This window comes from Halictus rubicundus, chromosome 13 (assembly GCF_050948215.1).
Source record: "Halictus rubicundus isolate RS-2024b chromosome 13, iyHalRubi1_principal, whole genome shotgun sequence".
Taxonomy (NCBI): domain Eukaryota; kingdom Metazoa; phylum Arthropoda; class Insecta; order Hymenoptera; family Halictidae; genus Halictus; species Halictus rubicundus.
In genome coordinates this window covers 3,536,453-3,556,798 of record NC_135161.1, presented here as the reverse complement: position 1 = coordinate 3,556,798, position 20,346 = coordinate 3,536,453, and the positions used below count along the sequence as shown (strand labels likewise).

The 20,346-nt window shown below is 36.7% G+C and overlaps 1 protein-coding gene across 5 annotated transcripts in view; it reads left to right on the top strand.

The window, feature by feature from the left end:
- Positions 1–20,346, top strand: part of Gw (trinucleotide repeat containing adaptor protein gawky) — a 54,468-nt gene that overhangs the window by 7,670 nt on the left and 26,452 nt on the right. For all 5 annotated transcript variants that reach the window (XM_076799107.1, XM_076799106.1, XM_076799108.1 and 2 more), the window contains exons 2-6: positions 816–865; positions 5,006–5,118; positions 10,530–10,707; positions 15,930–18,878; positions 19,832–20,181. In XM_076799107.1, coding sequence (XP_076655222.1) covers positions 5,050–5,118; positions 10,530–10,707; positions 15,930–18,878; positions 19,832–20,181 — 3,546 coding nt within the window. In that variant the 5' untranslated portion in view covers positions 816–865; positions 5,006–5,049. The remainder of the gene's footprint in view (positions 1–815; positions 866–5,005; positions 5,119–10,529; positions 10,708–15,929; positions 18,879–19,831; positions 20,182–20,346) is intronic.

Here is a 20,346-nt window from a genome sequence, read left to right as displayed (position 1 = left end):
TCAAATCATTTTAATTTCGTCAGTATAAAAGTATTCGTTTTGTTAAAAACACATCAGTAAAGGATACATTTGGGGCTATATCTTCATTTGTTTCAAATTTTTTAAATTTTCCTTGTTATAAAAATATTGAATTTTTTAAAAACAATTGTAAAATAAATGGTGGAAAATACAATTTTTTCAACTGGACACATTTTTATTAAACACTTTTATGTTTCCACTATAAACTCCTAAAAACTCATTTTCATCGGTTTGTTAGCTCAGCTGTCATAATTTAATTAAGAAACGGTTGACACTTTTTTTTACACAGATGTAAAATCAACAATTTTTAAGACCGAAAAATATTTCGAGATTGGTTCATATGTTACTAAAGGCTACAACATACTCAAATTTGAACAAAATCAGAAACATTACTCTGAAAAGTTTCCGAGTTCGCGTGGAATAACACTGAAAGAAATTAGTTGCAAATCTTAAATGTAATGTATAATATATCTTTTAAACTTATAAAATTTTGTCAAAGTATAATTTAGTTGGACGATGTCGTCGTTCAGGTAGTATCTACTCCTATAACATAAATTTGTTTCTAGTTACGTGTTACGGTTTTCAAAATTTTCAGTAGGACATGTTTCGAACTTTTAAACAAAATAACTTTCTTCTATTATATAAAATATAATTGTTCATTTTAGTGGAGATTTGTATTTTATCAGTTAGAAAACCAAATGTTGTTACTGTTACTAGCATCCAAGTATTAATATTGTCTTATGATATTACTAAATAGTAAACTAAATAGTAATTAATTAATTTCATTTTTCTTCCAGATCTCCACTGGCATGGAGCTAGGAGCACATTGATAGTGATAGTCTACAAGGTGGGTAATTATATTTTTACTTTAGAAATTAGATTTTTACTAGAAAATGCCAAAAATCCAAGTTTTAATATTAGGTATTTCTTTGGTTCAAAAGTTATGCGTGTTTAGAGTTCAGCGATTTTAAGCGTTTTTGACATATGAGGGCGTTTCTATGTTGGTATGTACTCAATTGCGCGCGTCGTCTAACGAGCGGAGCCGCTAGGTGGCACCACAAGCACGAATGTGAAGTTGATAACATACCTTTGCAAGCGTAGTCCCCCCTCCCCCCGGCCGAACCTAACCCCGACCAACCTTCTTGCGGCTCCGCTCATTGGAAGATGTTTGAGTACATACCAATATGGCGAGGCCCTCACCTGTCAAAAGCGCCTAAAATCGCTAAACTTTAAACACGCATAACTTGGAACCAGTGAATTCCTAATGTACAAACTTGGATTTTTTAGATTTTCTTGTCAAAATCTACGGGATTATATAAAAAAAAAAGTTAAAAATTTCTGAGTTCTCAAGATGAAGTTTAGTCCTCTATTCGAGTGAGAGTGTGGTGGCACAATCACACCCGAAGGTCACGATGTATGCCTTGATAACGAAAAAAATGAAGCTTATATGTAATTAGTCAAGCGTGTGATGAACGATCATTCTAGCACGCTAGACCCCTTAGAAGACCTACCTTTTCGTTTTCGTGGCCTAATTAGTAATTTTCGGCAGCATGTTAATTGATTAAAGAAATAATTAATCAATGTAAGTATGAGAGTATGTGAGTATGTGTTGTATGTATGTATTGTAATAGTTATGTTACGAGTCGGAGAGTGAGCCTGAACTGGAAGTTAGCCGGGGGTTTTTATTATAAAATTGTTAGTTAAGGAAATAGATACGCTAACGAATTGATGTATGGTCAATATCAGGTGCTGTAGGAGGTTGGTTGTTGTGAACGAACCGAAGCGATGGACTGCTAAGGGCACGAGTCAGGGGTTGAAAACAGTTATGGTATCGAATCCGGTTCTTGAAACGAGAACCGAAAAAATGGTATAAATAACTGTTATGAGAATATCTGTTACGGTCACGGTTCTATAACTGTTATTTTTCGGTTCTGGATTTCGGGTTCGGTTTCGGTTCTTCAGTTTGGAACATTTATTATTTATTTATATTCGGCACCGTATTCGGTTAACGCAATGTGCATGTTTGACCTTGCCGCGGTCATCGATTGTCGTGAAACTTTTGGTTTTATAACAGCAGTCAACAGAGAATTCATTTTTACTTCATATTAAAAGCGTTCTATTATTATTTATAAAATTATTAATACTATTATGGCTGAATTTCACTGTCTGGGACAAAAAAATGTGCACTATTTTTATACAATCCTGCAGATTTTGACGAAAAAATACAAAAAATCCAAGTTTTAATGTGAGGAATTTATTGGTTCAAAAGTTATGCGTGTTTAAAGTGGAGCGATTTTAAGCGATTTGACATCGTCCAATGAGCGGAGCCGCGGTGAGGTTGGTCCATGGGAATTAGGTTCATGTGGGGGGTGGAGAGGGCCGGCCTGATCACGCTTTCAAATCTACGTTAACATTGTGGCGCCCTTACCTGTTAAAAACTCTTGAAATCGCTGAACTTTGCACACATATAACTTTTGAACGAGTAGACGTTACGTTTTAAAACTTGCATTGTAGGAGTTGTCATGTCAAAATCTACAGGACTGTATTAAAAAAGTGCAAAATTTTTGGTCCCAGAGGGTGAAGTTCAACCCTAGTTATCATTAGTTGTAATAACTAAATATAAAATTAATTATTGTTAATTAGTAATTAATAATTAGTGTCACTGTTAACAATAATCATATTTGTATACAAACTCGTACAAAGGAGAAGTATTACAATGGGCAGGAAAGAATGCGATATTGTCAGAAAATATTTCGAAATGTTCGACGACGACAGAAAATTATGATGTTCAATTAAAAACGGCACGGCAATGATTTCATTATGTAAAGTTACTATTTTAATGTAAGTCTAAATGTATTACTTCAATATGATAAAAATATAATATTTATAGGACCATTCTACTAATTTACTAAAACATTTGGTACTGCAGCATCCAAACGAATTTACAATTATTATGGTTGAAAATGAAGGAAATAAGAGAAATGCTACTGACGTTCATAACACTGAAGGATCATACTAAAAATGCAAACCTTGATTCAATGGATATATCTACCTTACAAATGTATCAAAAACAATATTTTTATATATTATATATCCCCGAATCTATTACTTTAGTGCATTTTTTTCGAAAAGACTAATTGTGGACGTACATTATTTTCGCGGTAAGCCACAGATACATACTAGATATTACACATATACCATACGTAGAACCGAACTATAATCGATACAGAACCAAAAAAACATCACTTGCAGAACCAATACGGGGCCGATACAGAACATATCGGTTCTGAAAAACCGAAAAATAACGGCTGTAGAACCGATATTACAGAAAAGCCCTGATCTAACAATTAAATTTATTATAGTTAGAGGCCGAAAATCGTAACTTAAAATAATTGCGACAGGCAGGCTAGCTCATACTAGCAGTTGATTTCTGTCAGAATCCCTTCTACAGTGAATCTGCTTTATACGTCTTAATCTCGGGTTTTGTCGTGCTCGCGGAAATATTCTTTGACGAAGTTCCGAACAGAGAAAAGGACAGCGATAGTCTCACGTCTTTTACAGCCCACCGCGGTCCGTAAACACGTCGTAATTCGTGTGTTACTATACGTTACATGCCAAAGTCATGGGGGGAAAATGCTGCCGACGAGACCTTACTATTCTTTGATCCAGTGCCGAACGTAGAAAAGGACAGCGAAGCTCGAGAACTTTATTTTTATTATTTTTTTATGGAACTTTCACTAACATATTCGTGGTATTTTTCTGACTAAAATGATACCAAACACGATATAATTCTGATCATATTTACACTAATTTTCTGTTAGTGTAATTTAATGGGAAGTAACTTTCATCGTTAATTACATAAGTAAATATCATCGGAATTATGTCATATTTGAAATGGTACGGAGATTCTTAGAGCCCCCGAGGTCTAGACAAAAAAGCCCATAAGATGCAACGTCTATACGGATCTCAAGTCTTTGGTTTGGGTTAGATTTAAATATGATTATACAGGGTGTTTGGGAAATCGTGGTACAAACGGCAAGGAGATTCCTCACATAAAATGTAGTCGAAAATAAGGAATATAGTTTTTTCATACGGGGCTTCACTTTCGAGAAAATCGAGTTTGAAAATTTGTTAGGCACGTGTGTACTTGGACAGAGTCTGCTTTGTTCGCTCTAGCCTGCAATTTCTATTGCTACTTGCATCTGCAAACAATATCGTTTAGGATATGGTATGACTTTAATTAATAACAAGGAGTCTGTACAATGATTATAAACACAAGGCGTCTTATAGTCTTATAGCATTTTCTGTTGCTAATCTTACAGTTAAACGATTTCGACGATTCCAACTGCTACGTATCTCACTTTCAATTTCGATTAAATTAGTGAGATCGTTCAAAATCGTAATCCACAGAATTTGTATTGTATAAGGTTTATTACTAGACTGCGGATTTTACGCATTTATGGTAAAAACGAGTATGTGGAACACAAAATAAAAGAAACAACAAATGAATTGCAATTGATGCAGACAATTTTTAATTTGCATAAAGATCGCCGCAGTCTATTTACGACACACGATATAATCAGTCTTCAATTCACGTTATTATCACATGAATTGCTATTTAGTTGAAAACCAAAACCCTGGGAGCACACGTTTTTACATCTTGACCTGTAAATATGTCAGATTGTTAGTAGATTTTTTAATGGGGAAAATGGGGCAAAAACAGGTTTTTCATTTGTTTCCCGCAACTACCGTTTCGGACGTGTTATCGGACTGAAACTTGAGAGAATAGATTCTCTTTTGATAAGATATCGAACGAGCCATTTCCGAATTTTGTTTGCACATTTGAATGAGCACAAAACTGGTACATCTTTTTTATTGTCCAGCGCCAATGCATAATGAATGTATTATATACGATATAAGATTTAAGAAAGAAAGCTCTCTTATAGTACGACTAAAGTGATTAATGAGTCCATTGTTTTAATTGTAGATCTTGGTTTCTATGCATTGCCTGCCAAAGAAGAACTGAGCCCAATGTTTCCACACAATTCTAGTTCACATGAGATTTCTACAGAAACAAATGCCTTCGTACAAAATTCCATGGTAAGTTTTGAGTGATTTCCTTATCAGATTTGTCTATTTATTACTTGGTGTAACGATTTTGTGATATTTATTAATTGTTCTTCTAATCGTAAGTACAATATAACACATGGAAATTTAAATTAAAGCTGTCACTTATGAGATACCCAGGTTACCCGTGAGATACCCGGGTAAACAAAAATTACCCGGGTATTCGGGTATTTCATAAACAGACTTCTGATCTTTACGCGAAATAAAAATTGTTTGCATCAATTGCAAGTAGCACAAGACATATTACGATTACTTATTTTTTTAACAATCTTAATAAATTTAAAATAATATATCAATGTTCTTAGATTCTTTTAATTTCTCTATTGTATTCAATTTCATCAATTCATGTTTACCATAAATACATAAAATTATTTTCTTAATGTTTACAAAGAAATCCGTGTTTAGTATTTTTCTACAAATATAAACGTATTTAATGTTTAAATAATGTATTATTATTATTATTACATAGAACCTGGACAACATATTAAAAAATCAGCGAGATTTATTTATTTAAACATATCTGTAATTTATATAATATCAAAATTTTTTTACTTAATGTTCATACTCAAATCTCATATTTCTACAAGTGTATATCCGTGTACTCTGCTGCTGACTGGTTATTGGTACATATTTTGTTAAATAACTCTGATCCTTGCAACTTCTTGCAAATGAAACTTATATACTATCAAAGTGTACTCTCTTACGAATACGACGCAATAAGAAACTTGGCCTAACTTTGCTAAACATTTTACTTATCCCCTATCTAAAGATTAGGGGAAAAAATAAAACTTAATTGTTTCATTTCAGGTCAATTATTATATTGCATATAAGTATTACAAAATTTTTTAAGACGAATTACAATTATACAACCCTTTAGCCAGCATTTTCTAAAAAGATTATTTCGTACAAACGTCTTTTCTTTATAAGACAATGTAAACAAGTTACGCTATGAACTGGTGTAGTATTTGATCTTCCTAATATTCGTTTACAGAATTCGCTTGCAATTAATTGCCTATTGAGATTTTTGAATTTGTTTTTGTAAACTGATTATTGAGACATTTTAACACAGTATGAACATAGTTTTGAATCAGTATGAAACAGTGACTTTTTCGTTTTTTGTCCATAGCTTGCAACACTGTGCAATAATAAACTTCCGAATAATTACCAAACATTTCTTTTAAACATACCTTTATTTTAGGAATTCTAGAGAATTCTACCTGATGAAAATGAATTTTGAATAAACTAAGAAAATGATATTTATTCGCTTGAAGACATGCGTTTGATGCTGGTCTGTCTCCTAATTTCTTTCTAGAAAACAAAGTATAATAAGAATAGTAACAGAAAACCTGAAAATTCCGATTTTGTTAAAACCTACTGTGTACTCATGCGAAAAATGGGACGACAAAGGGACTACAAATCAAAAGATATGCGCGTCAAATTCTAGGTGTTAATGCATAATAATTTTCAACATTTAAATAAGCAAAGTGATGTATTTGTAAGGTGTATTGTAAATGCGGGTGAAACTGTAGAATAGCTACCTATCCTTTGATTTCAATGATTTTTAGGTTTTTTCGGTTGTAGAGATTGATATTTTGAACAATTTCTTGCGAATTATTCGCGGAAAACTGTCGGTACCGCTACTGCGAATTTTGCTAACACTTGTGTTTATCGTTTGTGGACCGTATCCGTAAAACTCGTTTTTTATTAAATGTATGAATTTATTTTTAAAACTGTGCTGTCTATTTGCTGAATGTTCACTCGATTAATTTCATATTTACAAGTTATGTTTAGTATTAAAAGGTATTTTGAACCCCACACAAATTTTTTTGAAATATTAACAATTTTCTCTTAATTTTTCATGTTAACTGTTTATCAACTTTGATTCGATTTTGATGAGAAGTATGAAAACGGTACCTCTTGAATTTTTTGCATACTATTTCTGGACATATTAAACTTTAAGTAGTAATTAATCTTATTTCCTCGAACTTGCACGAATGGAAGAAAATTGTTGAAACGTAACGCGCTCACTTCCGAGGCGTACGCAACGGTAGCCGAGTGTATCGCGTGTCACCCTTATATCTTCTTCATGCGAAAAGGTACCTCTCTGATTTTTTGTACACTACATCTGCATATATTATGCTTGAAATAGCAATTGATTTGATTCGCCCATCTTAGCCCAAATCAGAGAAATTCATTTTTTAATAGATACTTTCTTAAAAGGGAACAACTTTTCCCTATTTACGTACCCGTCGCTTGGCTTTTGGTCTAGGCAACTACACCATATTATTCATACACACTCAATTCTTACCGCGACAATAACAGTAGTAACAGAACCAGTTTCCTGTAATGTACAACCTAGTTCAAAATTTTGAGTGACATTTCATTTTAACCCATATTCAGATTGCAGCAATTCCTAATTGACTGTTCCCACACGATACGATCTCACCGTTCGGGTTGTATCAATTAATTTATAATATTAAAGTTACGAGGCTCTGTTACTAACATATCCCAAGAGCTACCTGATCCCGTATCGGGAGTCCAATAGTGTTTCCCAACCTATCTTTCTCATATAAGACGAAAAGTTGAGGCACGTAAAACTATTTTTCGCCCATTTTTGTCGGTAACGTGGTCACTCTACCTTATCGCGAATCTACGGAGTCTTGGCTCTTTGAACGAAAAATCATAGTCAGCAGTGGGAGACAGCAGGTGAACTCCTGTTATATGAACCATGCGATTGTGTGAACCAACTTGTCTCTCGACAGGTTCATATAAATGGAGTTCTACTGTAGTTTTGGCCAGCTTTTCGAGGTAATGCCACACAATGCGGCCGGTCGCAGACTACTTTCGATACGAGAATAGAGCAAGGTTCACAACTGCACAACTGCATATGAGAGACTACAAGAAATGCCTGCTAATACGTTGACTGTCAAGGTGGTTACTACTGACCGGCCCTGGACTTTCCAACGACGCTGTCATAGTCATAGTTACGCAACCGAACATGGTGAAAATGCGTAAAATTCGCATATAATAACGTTTATTATTTTGTGAACAAAATTAATATCAGAATAGTGCTTTACATTAATAATTGTAAGTACATGTAAACATGTCAATATTTTTATATTTAGTATCATAAACTCAAATATACATATAAACATATGATGTGATTCTACATGGACAATATTACTCCGATGCTGGAGGAGGCAAAACTCACAAAACCAAATGCGTTCGGCAGTCCACGTGTTAATGTTATTGCTCAATTAAATGAAGTGACTGCATTGGTTTGGGTCAGGCTATGTGATAAACGCGCTTGCGTGAAATAATTATAGCAGGTATTTCTTGCAGTCGCGCATACACAATATACATATACATGTATATTTGTACATGAGATCTTTAAGCTGACTCACTCGATCCTCATGTCTAAACAGGGAAACTAAGCTTCTCGGAAACTAAGCGAGACCGCCATTGCCATGCAAAAGAAAAGTCGTTCAAAATTATCAGATTTATAGCATATCTAAAAATCATCGAAATCCGAGGGCAGGTAGCTGTTCTGCAATTTCATCTTCTTGACGTATTTTAGGTCTGCAATTCTGAAATACCGTATAAGACCAGCCAATAACGAACCCCTATTGACAAAGACATAGAGGAACCCCTATCGACAAATAGGGTAGTTTTCATCTGTCAGCGTTAATACGCGTTGTTACCGCTTGACTTCGTAACCTTGTAACATTAACACCCTTTCATCTTGCACTCTCTTAATTAGGTTGCTGATCCGAGAACAGCACACATTGTCAATGAAATTCTCTTATCGACGGGTCCCTCTCCCATATGACGTTTTCCATAGAATATACAGGATGAGGCACTAATTATTGCCACCTACAATAACTCCGAAAGTATGATAGTAGCAGAAAAGTTTTCCAAACAAAAGATGCATAGGATAACAGGGGTTGTAATATGGCGTTAATCTTTTTTTCCTAGGTGAAGTCATTTCAGAGATGTGAAGGTTACCTTTGTTTTTTTTTTTTAATATAATGCTTTGTTTTGGTACTTGTTTTCTGATAGCGGCTATTGAGACGAATCCAACGAGGTGCAACATTAAGGTCGTAATTCGTGTGCCCTATATGTAACATGCCAAAGTCACAGGGAGAAAATGCTGCCGACGAGACCCTACTATTATTTGATGCATGTAATATTCGTCTCGCGAATACGGGCTCTTACGGAAATTTAAAAATTGTAGGGTACATCGTGTGCCAATGAAACCATATAAAAGTGCTTGTATTCATTGGGATTGGCCGTTTTCGATGCCCTATCGGTCGTGAGAGGTGTCAACAGTATTCGGCTACTGTTAGATTCCTTCTATCTTCGACTGTGTTCAATAATAACAATTCGCAAGAAAGTTTAGTTCATGAGAATCATGTACGGGATCTCAAAGAGAAGATATAATCCAAATTAGTTGGGATTAGGTTTGTGGCTGGGCGGAGAAGGCCGGCCAGCAGGCCGGCCCGACCACGCTTGCTAGTCTACGTTATCGGCATGATCGCATACTTGTGCTGCCATCTAATACTCTGCTGCCGTCAAAAGCGCTGAAAATCCTCGCATTAAATCTTCGATATTTGGCATTTTCTCGTCAAGATTTACAGGATTATATAAAAAAGTTAAAAATTTCTTAGTTGCCAAGATGAAGTTTAAACAGAAATAAGGAATTAATAAAATAGATTATGCCAAGTTATTAAAAGTTTCGTTTGTGAATTCGATTATATCATCGGTAACGTGGTAGCACATTCATGAATAAGGCCGCCGTTCGAAACATTGGAATATAACCCACATATCAGTTTTCATGTACAGGGTGTCCCAAAAATGTTGTACTTGCTAGAGAGGGCTGATTCCTGGGGTGATTTGAAGTAAGCGGCTTTGCTAAGGAGTTATTAACGAAAAACACAGACCAATCAGAACACGGGTACAGCCTCGGCCAATGACAACGCCACGCTCAGTGAGACCTGTCTCCGAGTCGGAATCCGACTGCTATAGCCGCGCTCTGTTTGGTCCGTGCTTTTCGTTAGTAACTCCTTAACAATGCCGCGGAGAACATTTTCCCAAAGGAATTAACTTACTTCAAATCATTTGTACTTTCAACCTTGTAGTACTCCGTGTAATGAAGCGGATATAGTATTAACATCTGTGTCTGTACCGACCATAATTCGTTAAAACAATTACTAGATTCGTTTGTACCGATATATCTAACAATGCAATTGTAAAGTTCCATCGTCATTGGCTATTGACAGTTCGCGCTGCTGTCATGAGAGGAAAATTGTTGTGTACGGTTAGTTTGATCTAAAATCTAACACTGATTTTTTATATTTCTACAGTGATTATTTCTTTTGTTTCAGGGGGATGTAGTAGTATTAGGGAAAAACAGTCCGATAGGGGTGGGGAAGGGAAGAGAATCAGAGAATGCTAGGTACTGTGATATCGAATTCATAAACAACAACACGATGGTAAAACCTATAAACCATCTCAAAAATATCGCCGCCAATGACTTTTTAACCGTCCTGTCGGGTCAAACTGGTAAGTATACATATGTTTATTTCTATCTTATCTTTTTAATGGTAAAAGTTCAAAGCGATTATACAACGATTATACCCGATACATTCATTTATTGTTTTAAACGCATGGTTGAGCGTAGTGGTAGACATCGCTTAGAAATGTGTTGAGACAATAGAAGAGACGCGATCGCATTGATTGGTTTGATACAAAATCACGTTGAAGTTGGTACGGAAATGCCGGTAAGGTACAAAATGTTATTATGTTGGTATGGCAGAAAATGACAATAGAATGATAAATATTTTTTTTTGAGTCGTCAAAAATTGTTCTCCGAGACACGTTTCTAATGCAAAATGAGGTTATGTGCAAAATTTGAACTCAATCCGGTTCGACCGATTTTCGGAACTTTAGCCCAATTTTTAATTGACTAATTGCACCAATTTCAATGTTTACCTTTACAATGTAAAATCGTGAAAGAAATAAAATAACTACACGAAGATATTCGTCACTACTTTGCTGTAAAATATTTGAAACGTACATACGTGTAGTTATCATAAATACAATTTATGTATAATCGCACCTTGTATAATCGCTGCTTGACTTAACCCTTTGCGTAAAAATGCCATCCCTGTGGCAATAAAAAGTGGCATTATTGTCAAATGATGTTAAACAAATTTTCATTACACTCAACGTGCTTTTGTTAACTCAATTGATACATTTAGCTCTTCAGTGCATAAATAAAATAGAGATAGATATAGAGAAACTATATTTCCGATTGTAAAGGCATAATTTAAAAAATATTAAAAAAATACGTTTTTAAAGAAAATAATATGTATTACATTTTTTCAAGGCGCTTCTCGATCTTCGTCTCAAATATTGTTACTTATACGGCATACGCTCATCATACTCTACTCTACTTAACAGATCCAAGTCATTGGTTATTTTGATACATAAATTATGTGTATAAAGAACTATTCGAGGATTAATCTCATGTACACACTATATTGATTTAAAAAAATCCTAACACCTGAACTACATTATTTTCTTGAATCAAAAATTGATATCTTGTCTTCTAAATAATAGATCCATTCATTTTTTATACATATGCATTATTGTTTCTATGGCATGTAATCCAGATTTCTGAACTCGATGTCATTTCAAGTTTATAGTATGATAGATCTTCGAACTTTTCTCAACATCGAAAAGTGCATTGTGTCATTTAAGAAGACAGCTTATTGTTAATTTTTGAGTTTTTATCGAAAAAAGCATTTTGGTAATTATATAGAAAATACGACACCTCACAGATTTCAATGACCATGATATGTAACCTCAATGTCATCTTTCTGAACAACTTTTCCCTATACACGTTACCGCCGCTCGGCCTTAGTTTCCGAGACATTTCTAAAAAAAAACATATTAAGTTCATACATCAAACTCCGCCATTTTAAACGAATTTTGATTAAGTCTGGGTTAGGATTTTTGGGTAGGGGTCACCCGAAAACACGTGTTCGGTCAATTACAAAGGGCAGAATTCGCAGTAGGGGATTTCCATAGTTTTTTGTAAATATCTCGCAAACGAAGGTCGAGCAATTTGGAAACCGTCTTTTTCAACAAACATTCTTATAGCGCCGTTACTATCACTATTATAACTTATGCAAAATAAATCGATTTTCTCGACCTTTTACATCGGGTTTCTCCTCTTAAGTTCAAACTCGGCGTGTCGCCGGGACTAGCATTATCCGCTACACAGAGCTAGGAGGTTGTTGGGTTGGACTTTTATTCTGTACTGTTCGTGCCTCACAAGAAGTCTCGCGGGACGGCATAAGGACAAAGGCGGGCCTCGCTCGCTCCGCTGGTCCCCACCATTGACACTCCAGTACAGTGAAATCTCGTTGTATGTCAGTACCGCCGTTCTTTTCACTGACACTCATACGAAATCGGTGGTTCTCGCCGAGCGTCCCATTTGAAATACACAGGGCACGCTGGAAACCTAAGAGTCATCCCGCGTGAAAGTCATAAGAAACCTATGGCATACAAACGTGACTGACGTTCAAACGGAAGGAATATCCGTCTCCGATATAATGTTGCACGGAGAAGCGGACAGCGAAGCTTGAGAGCCGTCGTCGCCGAAGAGTGGGCCACTCACCGCGGTGGTGTGAGATGTTCCACTGACTTGGAAACGTGAGGTTGTCACTGACATACAACGAGATTTCACTGTAGTTCCAATGGTTAAGAGCCAAGGGTAGTCACGTGACTTTTGTAGAGTCAGCAGGTCTGTAACACTGTATAATTTCCGTTCACAGCCTCCAGCCACTGAATTAAGATCTTGGTCTTCATCCGACGGGTCTGAAGTCTGTGATTAAACTTGTCACATTTTTTGTTCTGTATTATCGATATTATGAATTTTGACGCCAGAAACGTGCTTCAAGTTTTTGGGTTTATTTCGCAGAGAATAAAGATAAAATATAGCCAAAATTTGTAGCTGGAGATATTTTCTAGTGCGCACTACTATCGATTTCATCCAGAAAACTCATCCAATGGCATAAAAATGATTGGATTCCACGGCATGCACATCGTTAATTGTTGACCTACTTCTATCGCTTATATTACCGAATATCTGCATAATCTCGTCAGCTCATGACCAGCGCGCGCTAGATTGAACCTTCCTCTTTTGAATGAGCCCTTTTCCAGCGAAAAACATTCGCATATAAGGACGAAAAGTTGAGGCACGTGAAACCATTTTCCGCCTATTTTTGTCGGTAATCTGGTCACTCTACCTTATCGCGAATCTACGGAATCTTGGCTCTTAAGCTCTGACGTCACACGCTACATAGTATGTGTGACCGCTAGGGTGGACGTTAGCTATACCTGCTGTAATTTTTTTTGCGAGATTTTTTTCACTTCTTCCCCGAAAATTGTGCCATTGTGTAAGAAAATAGTTCCTGCAAAAGATGAAATTGATCGGACTAGTGGAAGACGTAGCACATTGGCGTTGAAGTTGCGAAAAACATGAAATTTTATAGGAATGGGAATATTTGAAGGGAAGACCTTTGATTATGACTAAACGATCTTCTTGCGTAAAAATATTGATTATAACAGTACCAAAATGTAATATTTCCAACATAACAATTAACTAATTATCATATTTTTGTAAATACATATATATGCTACATTTTATGTATTTTATTTAAAGAACGAATTCTTTTAGTTGAATTCTTATACTAATTTAAAAAGTAGAGATATTAACGTTCAACATAAATATGTATATTATATTTAATCAGAGCAAAATATTTTTAACTGGATGTGGTGAATATTATACCATATGAAAGCGAAGGAATGAAAATAGAGGTATTGAGTTTAAATACTTTTTAATATATACAAGGCAACAATTCTAAAGACATTTTACAAATTTTTCATTAATGTAGTATATTAATTAATTTCATTAATGAATTTTCCATTCATTTTTCTAGCACTACAGTTTCGGGTGTTAGATACCACAAATGATTACAAAATTTTGGTAGTACTACGCGACTTACATCGTCTTTGATGGCACTATACGCGTATAGGTTTTTTAAAAACTCATAGTCTTGTCATGGAGCTTGGACTAACAACTCACGGTCTTGTCTTGTATTCATGATTTCATGTACAATTTACTGACAAGAATACAAATTTGACGTATTCTATTTTCTTCGTCCTTCGATAATGTAAATTGATCTCTAAATAAGAATATTTTTAAAGAATTATGTATCCTTCGCCATCCATCGAGCATGACGAAGTGCTCCTGGTCCTCGAAATGGAAACTGTGGAACGGTTCCATTAAGAGATATGATTACTAGTTTGAGAAACTCTCGATAGTCTTCATAAGTGACCCGTAACTACTTCATTTTCAACTTCTGATCTAAAATTAAATGTATTTATTTGAGACCGGAAACCTTGAAACCGTTTATTATACGAATGTTAGGTCCAGAAGATTTAAACATTGTTTCCTCAAAAACACCCCGCAAAACTATTAACAATTAAGAACTGGAATGCGTCGTTTTCACCGGTACTATGCTCCGCAAAAACGGACTTTGTTAGCTGGAAGGTGGCCGACAGAAATTCGTCAGGCCAATTAATGTGAAATAATCTTAATTCGTACAAAGTAGATTTGTGCTTGAATTATATTTTTGAAGGTATAAAACACTTAACTTAAATGTTCAGTGTATTCGTTACGTTTAGCGTGTATTTATTTCCATTTCAAAACTTCACATGCGATGTGCCATGTCTTCCCGACGTCCAATCAATCTAAAAATTTGTATGTATCATTTTTTCATGAAAAGGAACAAATTTGGGGGAACAGGGGGCGTGCCCCCAATTTTAATGGTCGAAAAGTAGTCCACCCTAGTGATCGCTTCAGCCGATAGAGGCGCTACAGTCGACAGTGCGTATGTAACGAGGGGTGCTCCTTGAACTCCTCCGATTAATCGGCTCCGTATTCCTTTTGTATTATTGGGAGGTGAAAAGAAGTGACTGGTAAGGAATGCGGGAAGGGCTCACACTCATTTTCGGCTCTAGCAAAATATTGGCGGAAGCGATCACACATACAGTGTATTCTCGATAAATGTCCAAACGCGGGTCCGGCTAGGGACATTTATCAGTCAGGAAATACTATTGTTTGACCCTTGCCGAACGTAGAAAAGACAGCGAAGCTCGACGGCCTCGGTCGCCGAGGGTTGTAAACATAATACGGATCGGGTATATCGGTCTGAGACCACTACTAATCCAACAACATCAACATTTGGTATCATTTTCATTAAAAAGATGCCACGAATATGCTGGTGAAAGTCCCATAAAAACATAATGAAAAATAAAGAAGTTTTGTTATTGAATTAGTAGTGGTTTCCTGGTTTCACACCGATATATCCGACCCGTATTATGTTACACTCCTCGGCAACCGAGGTCCCTCGAGCTTCTTGGGCCCTCACGCGGGTATACCCCGCGGTAGTGAGGATAATTCCGCGACCTTCGTCATCCAGGTATCGGCGACATATATCGCGAATTCACTGTACTTGGCCTAAATGGACCCGGGTCCTGTCATCCAAGTGTTAAATATAATCGGGAGTAGCGATAAAGAAATACGGAACTTGAAACTGTAATATATTGCAATGAAATTGTAGATTGATTAGATTTCTATTGATATTGGGAATATAGAAAATACGTACACCTGTAATATTTTTTGAAAAATATGCTTTTTCTTTTTTTTTCAGGCAAGTCCACCTTGATCAGTCGAAGCCCGACCTGCCAGTCAGTTCTAACTTACGATAATAATAATAATAATAGTAGTAACATTAATAATAATAATAATAACGATAATACTAAGAATAATAGTAACATTAATAATAATATTAATAATATTAATAATAACAACAGTACTAATAATAAGAATAATAATGGTACAGTAAATAATCGCTCAATTCGAGCAGAACATAATCATCAAGATGATCGAAAAACAACAGTTAATGCAACAAGAAAAAGAAAAGAATCGGGCTCGCCCGGGGAAGGTGAACCGGGCAGCTCCGCCAATAACTCTAAGTCTATATCTAAGACACTAAGTGATAATAAGACTAGCTTTAGCGTACTAAATATTAGGGTACTAAATATAAGCATATATCTACGATTAACAGGGGATAAGTGCGCAATCGGTGAAGGGGTACCTAGCCTAGTTAGGATACCCAAGTCTGATCGCCCCTCATCAGGCCACTTTTCTCTCGACTCTCTTGACAATTACTCTTTATTAGGGTCCTGCCTTCATCCGGGCAAATACAATAACGTTAAGTCTAATTCTAGCCTCCTAAGTAATAATAACGATAACTACAAGTCTGTGATATTGCTCAGCTCAACCAATAACCATTATTTCCTCCGCGTCGAAATGGACGGTGGTGCGATCGCAATGAGACTAAGAGCCCATTGGAATTCATACAGATTAATGATGAACTCTTCTTTCGACGGTTTATTGTTAGAGAAACGATTGCTTTCTGCGCCGCAGATCGAACATCTTAGAATTATGAAAATATTCTTGACGAATAATCAAATTGCTTCGAGCGAGCGTCTCTCGATGGAACGTGACATCGAGATGATCAAGATCCTGCAGAATTTTGTGTCAAACTATTTTAAGGACGCACGGAGAGAATCTTGTTTGATACGTATATCATTGAGCGAAATTGATTCGGAGAATATCAGATTTCCGATACACGAGCCATTGGATGAACACGCAATCAGGAAAGGATTCTTATCCGCTGCAATTCACTCCAATAATCCTGAAACATTTGCAAACTGTGCATCTTTAATCGAAATTCAACTGGAGATACTGAAATTTCAATCCACATATCTATTTTTGAAAGACGAATCTCGCCTTCCGTTTTACGTGAAAATGATGGAAAAATTACTGACGCTTACTCTAAAGGGCATAAAGACATCTAAAATACTACTCGTTTCATCCAAAGTAAGAACAATAAGAACCTCGGAAGCAATAACTTTGAACTTGACGGAAGAAACAATAGCAGAGATGTTGTCCTGGGGAATTAATGGTATTAGTGACGTGGCAACAATTACTGTTGGTGCTCTTTTATTTCAGGATAATGTTAAGTCTAACGAGCCTATGGGCGCTTATTTCGTGAACTATAGCTACTCGGGGCCGTATGTGCGTGATGGCGCCGAGTTTGATAAGGCTCTTTCTAAGTCTACTATAGGGAATAGATGTAGCTTTAAGGGGGAGAACCAAGCCGAGTTCGCTCTCTACATTCCTACTACGACTACCTGCAAGCCTACGATGACGCTTAATCGCCAATCTGCATCCCGATTAATCGGTGTACCTGGATCTCGGCCGAACTACTTCGAGACATTATGGCCCGACCAAATGCACACTCCTCACGATTTTTATGACAGTCTGCCGTACTGTAGAACTGTGGGATATCGCGATGATTCTCTTCCAGAGGGTGAACACGAAGAATACGCTTCTTCGCGATGTTTCGACTGCTTTAACGAACAAATTGTGCGTCGAGACTCTGACAAACCTATTGATTCTAATCAAGTAGAAACGATCAAATCTCAAACCGCTATCCAGTCGAACGTAAACATTAATAGACGTTATGGGAAAGCGACAGGGGTATTTCGTTTTCGTGGACCTGAGAAAACTACTAATTGCCAAGATACAAAGCGCGAGTCAATGGAAGATAATGTTTCTATTTATTATTCGTCGTGCTCTAGTTCAGCGAAACGAATCAAACGAGAACATCAAGCTTTTACCGATGCGACGACGTTGGTAGAGAACATTTCTTCTCTAACAAATCTCTGTGATTCATGTCGATTTAAAGAGACGTACAAAATGCACACTGCTGTCGGATTTCACGCTGATGAGAACCATTTCTCAGGAAATCTGATGCATTTCGATCGCAATGCTCTAATTAAATTGACCTTACAAACTGCCCAGTTCGTTGACAATGAAGATTTTCATGGAAATTACCCGAAACCGACGAAGATTAATGCCCCCGTAGGGCGCCAGTGTGATTCGAAGAAATCCGAAAGGCGTCAGGCTCAGGCTCAAACTCAGATTCAGACTCAGACTCAGACAGAAGCTCGTTCCCAGAATCGCCAAGACTCGGACAAAAGTCCAACAACCAGTTGTGTCGAAACACAATTGAACGAAATCGTCGATGTGAACAACTCGATTCCTAATCACTCGGAAACGGAAAACGAGAACGTTCTCAACTCGAATAGCTCAAACCGGAAACGACATCTCATCGATCGTGCAAGGAATCTCATAGCAGCAGCGTTCGCAGGAGGTTCCAACGATACTCTACAAACCCAGAAGAATGATCTTAAGCGCGTGTTGTCTCTTCTGTTTGGACCAGTTTACGATATAGGACAACCCATTTTGGACTACAAGAAGCGTTGGGGTATTTCTGCTATGCTTAGGTTAGCCGGCGGTGGCGAAAGTTCATTGAACAATGGTGGATCCACCAATTGGGGATCTACGCAGGCAAGCGCCACGAATAATAATAATAACAATCAGTCAGCTTGGGGAGGGACATCAGGGAATCCCTCCGGAAATGGCGGCAATTCCGGAAATTGGTCCGGGAGCAATGTGAACAGATCCGTCAATGGCAATCCAAATTCGAATCAGAACTCAGGACCACTCGGAGGACAAAATGTTCCAGGTGAGTGACTCGCATTTCACATTTTATCGCTTTAGGGCGGCTTTGGCAACTCAAAGAATTTCCATGGTCCACGGCTAGTTTTATAGCAATTTGATTCATGTCCTTAGCGTAAAACCTCGGGCTCAATGCACTTCTTTGATGCCGTCTTTGATAACGCATCACATTTTTATTACCACTTTCAATCTATAGATATCAATCCAATCGAAACAGTCTATGTCTCCATAGTGTTAATCACTCTGCATTCGACGACAATATTTTTATATTTTTTCCATTTTTCCCAGTTACAGTAAATGTAACAGCAGTTATTGTACTCGTGTTAGAGTAAGTCAAGCACATTCTAACTTTTGTTGAAATTGACCGTGACATAATGCTTTAGAGACCTTAGGAATTCTATAGTTGAACTTAACAATAAAGTGACCTTTTTGAGGTGAATCAAATGGTATAAAATGGTAGGTATGTATATCTATCAAAACGTTTAGAGTTTATTGTCAAATTAAAAGTCAACTAAAAAGTTCATTACGCATATACTTTATACCGCTTATGTACGATTTATTCCTACGGTTCCCACAAATATGTCAACATTGTGTATGTGTTAGAAAAATGGAATAATAGACGAATAGTTGCATAACCACATGCATAAACTTGCTATTGAAATCTATGGCTATACGAATACTTTCTATATTCTTCGTATACTCTGTTGCTCGTTCGACACTACTCCTCTTTGTCTGACTCTCTGGTCACGCCACAGAAGGCAGCACCGTCATAGACATAGAGTTTTGTTGTGTCTCGTGGAGTTTTGCGAACCAAGAAAAGGGGAAATACTCGATGTGCGAACTTGAATAACTTGTAAAATGAATTTATGCGATCGCAGTTGACTCGGTTTACTTTGGCACTACGTACTATATACGTATACATATAGTGTAATTGCAATAACTAACGATGATGTCTTTTAGGTAATGTGAATAAGATGAATAACCCGAACCAGCAATCGAATCAGCAATCTGGCCCACCAACTTCACAATCAAGTAGCACAAGTCAGGGTGGTCAGAATAATAATCAGTGGTCACAAGGGATGTCCAGTAATCCTGGGGGACCAGGTCCAAACCCTTCTATTCCAAATAATAATAATACAGTGCAGCAACAGTCAAACTCTAATAGCAGTAATAATCAGCCAAATAATCAGGGTCAGGGGTCCGCTAATACTAGTAATACACCTGCTAGCAATAATCCATCGACAAAACAACAGTTGGAGCAACTGAACACAATGAGGGAAGCGTTATTCAGCCAGGACGGTTGGGGTCGTGTAAGTATTGTAGCAAGTAGTTCAGAATACAGATCCAGACAGCAAAATCTGCCATGGCAGAAAATCAGCAGAGTCTGCTAGCAGACGCAGGCAGCAGATTGGTGATGTGTGATAGAAGGCGCGCATATACAATTATGCGTATAAATGTTTAAAAATCACTAAAGG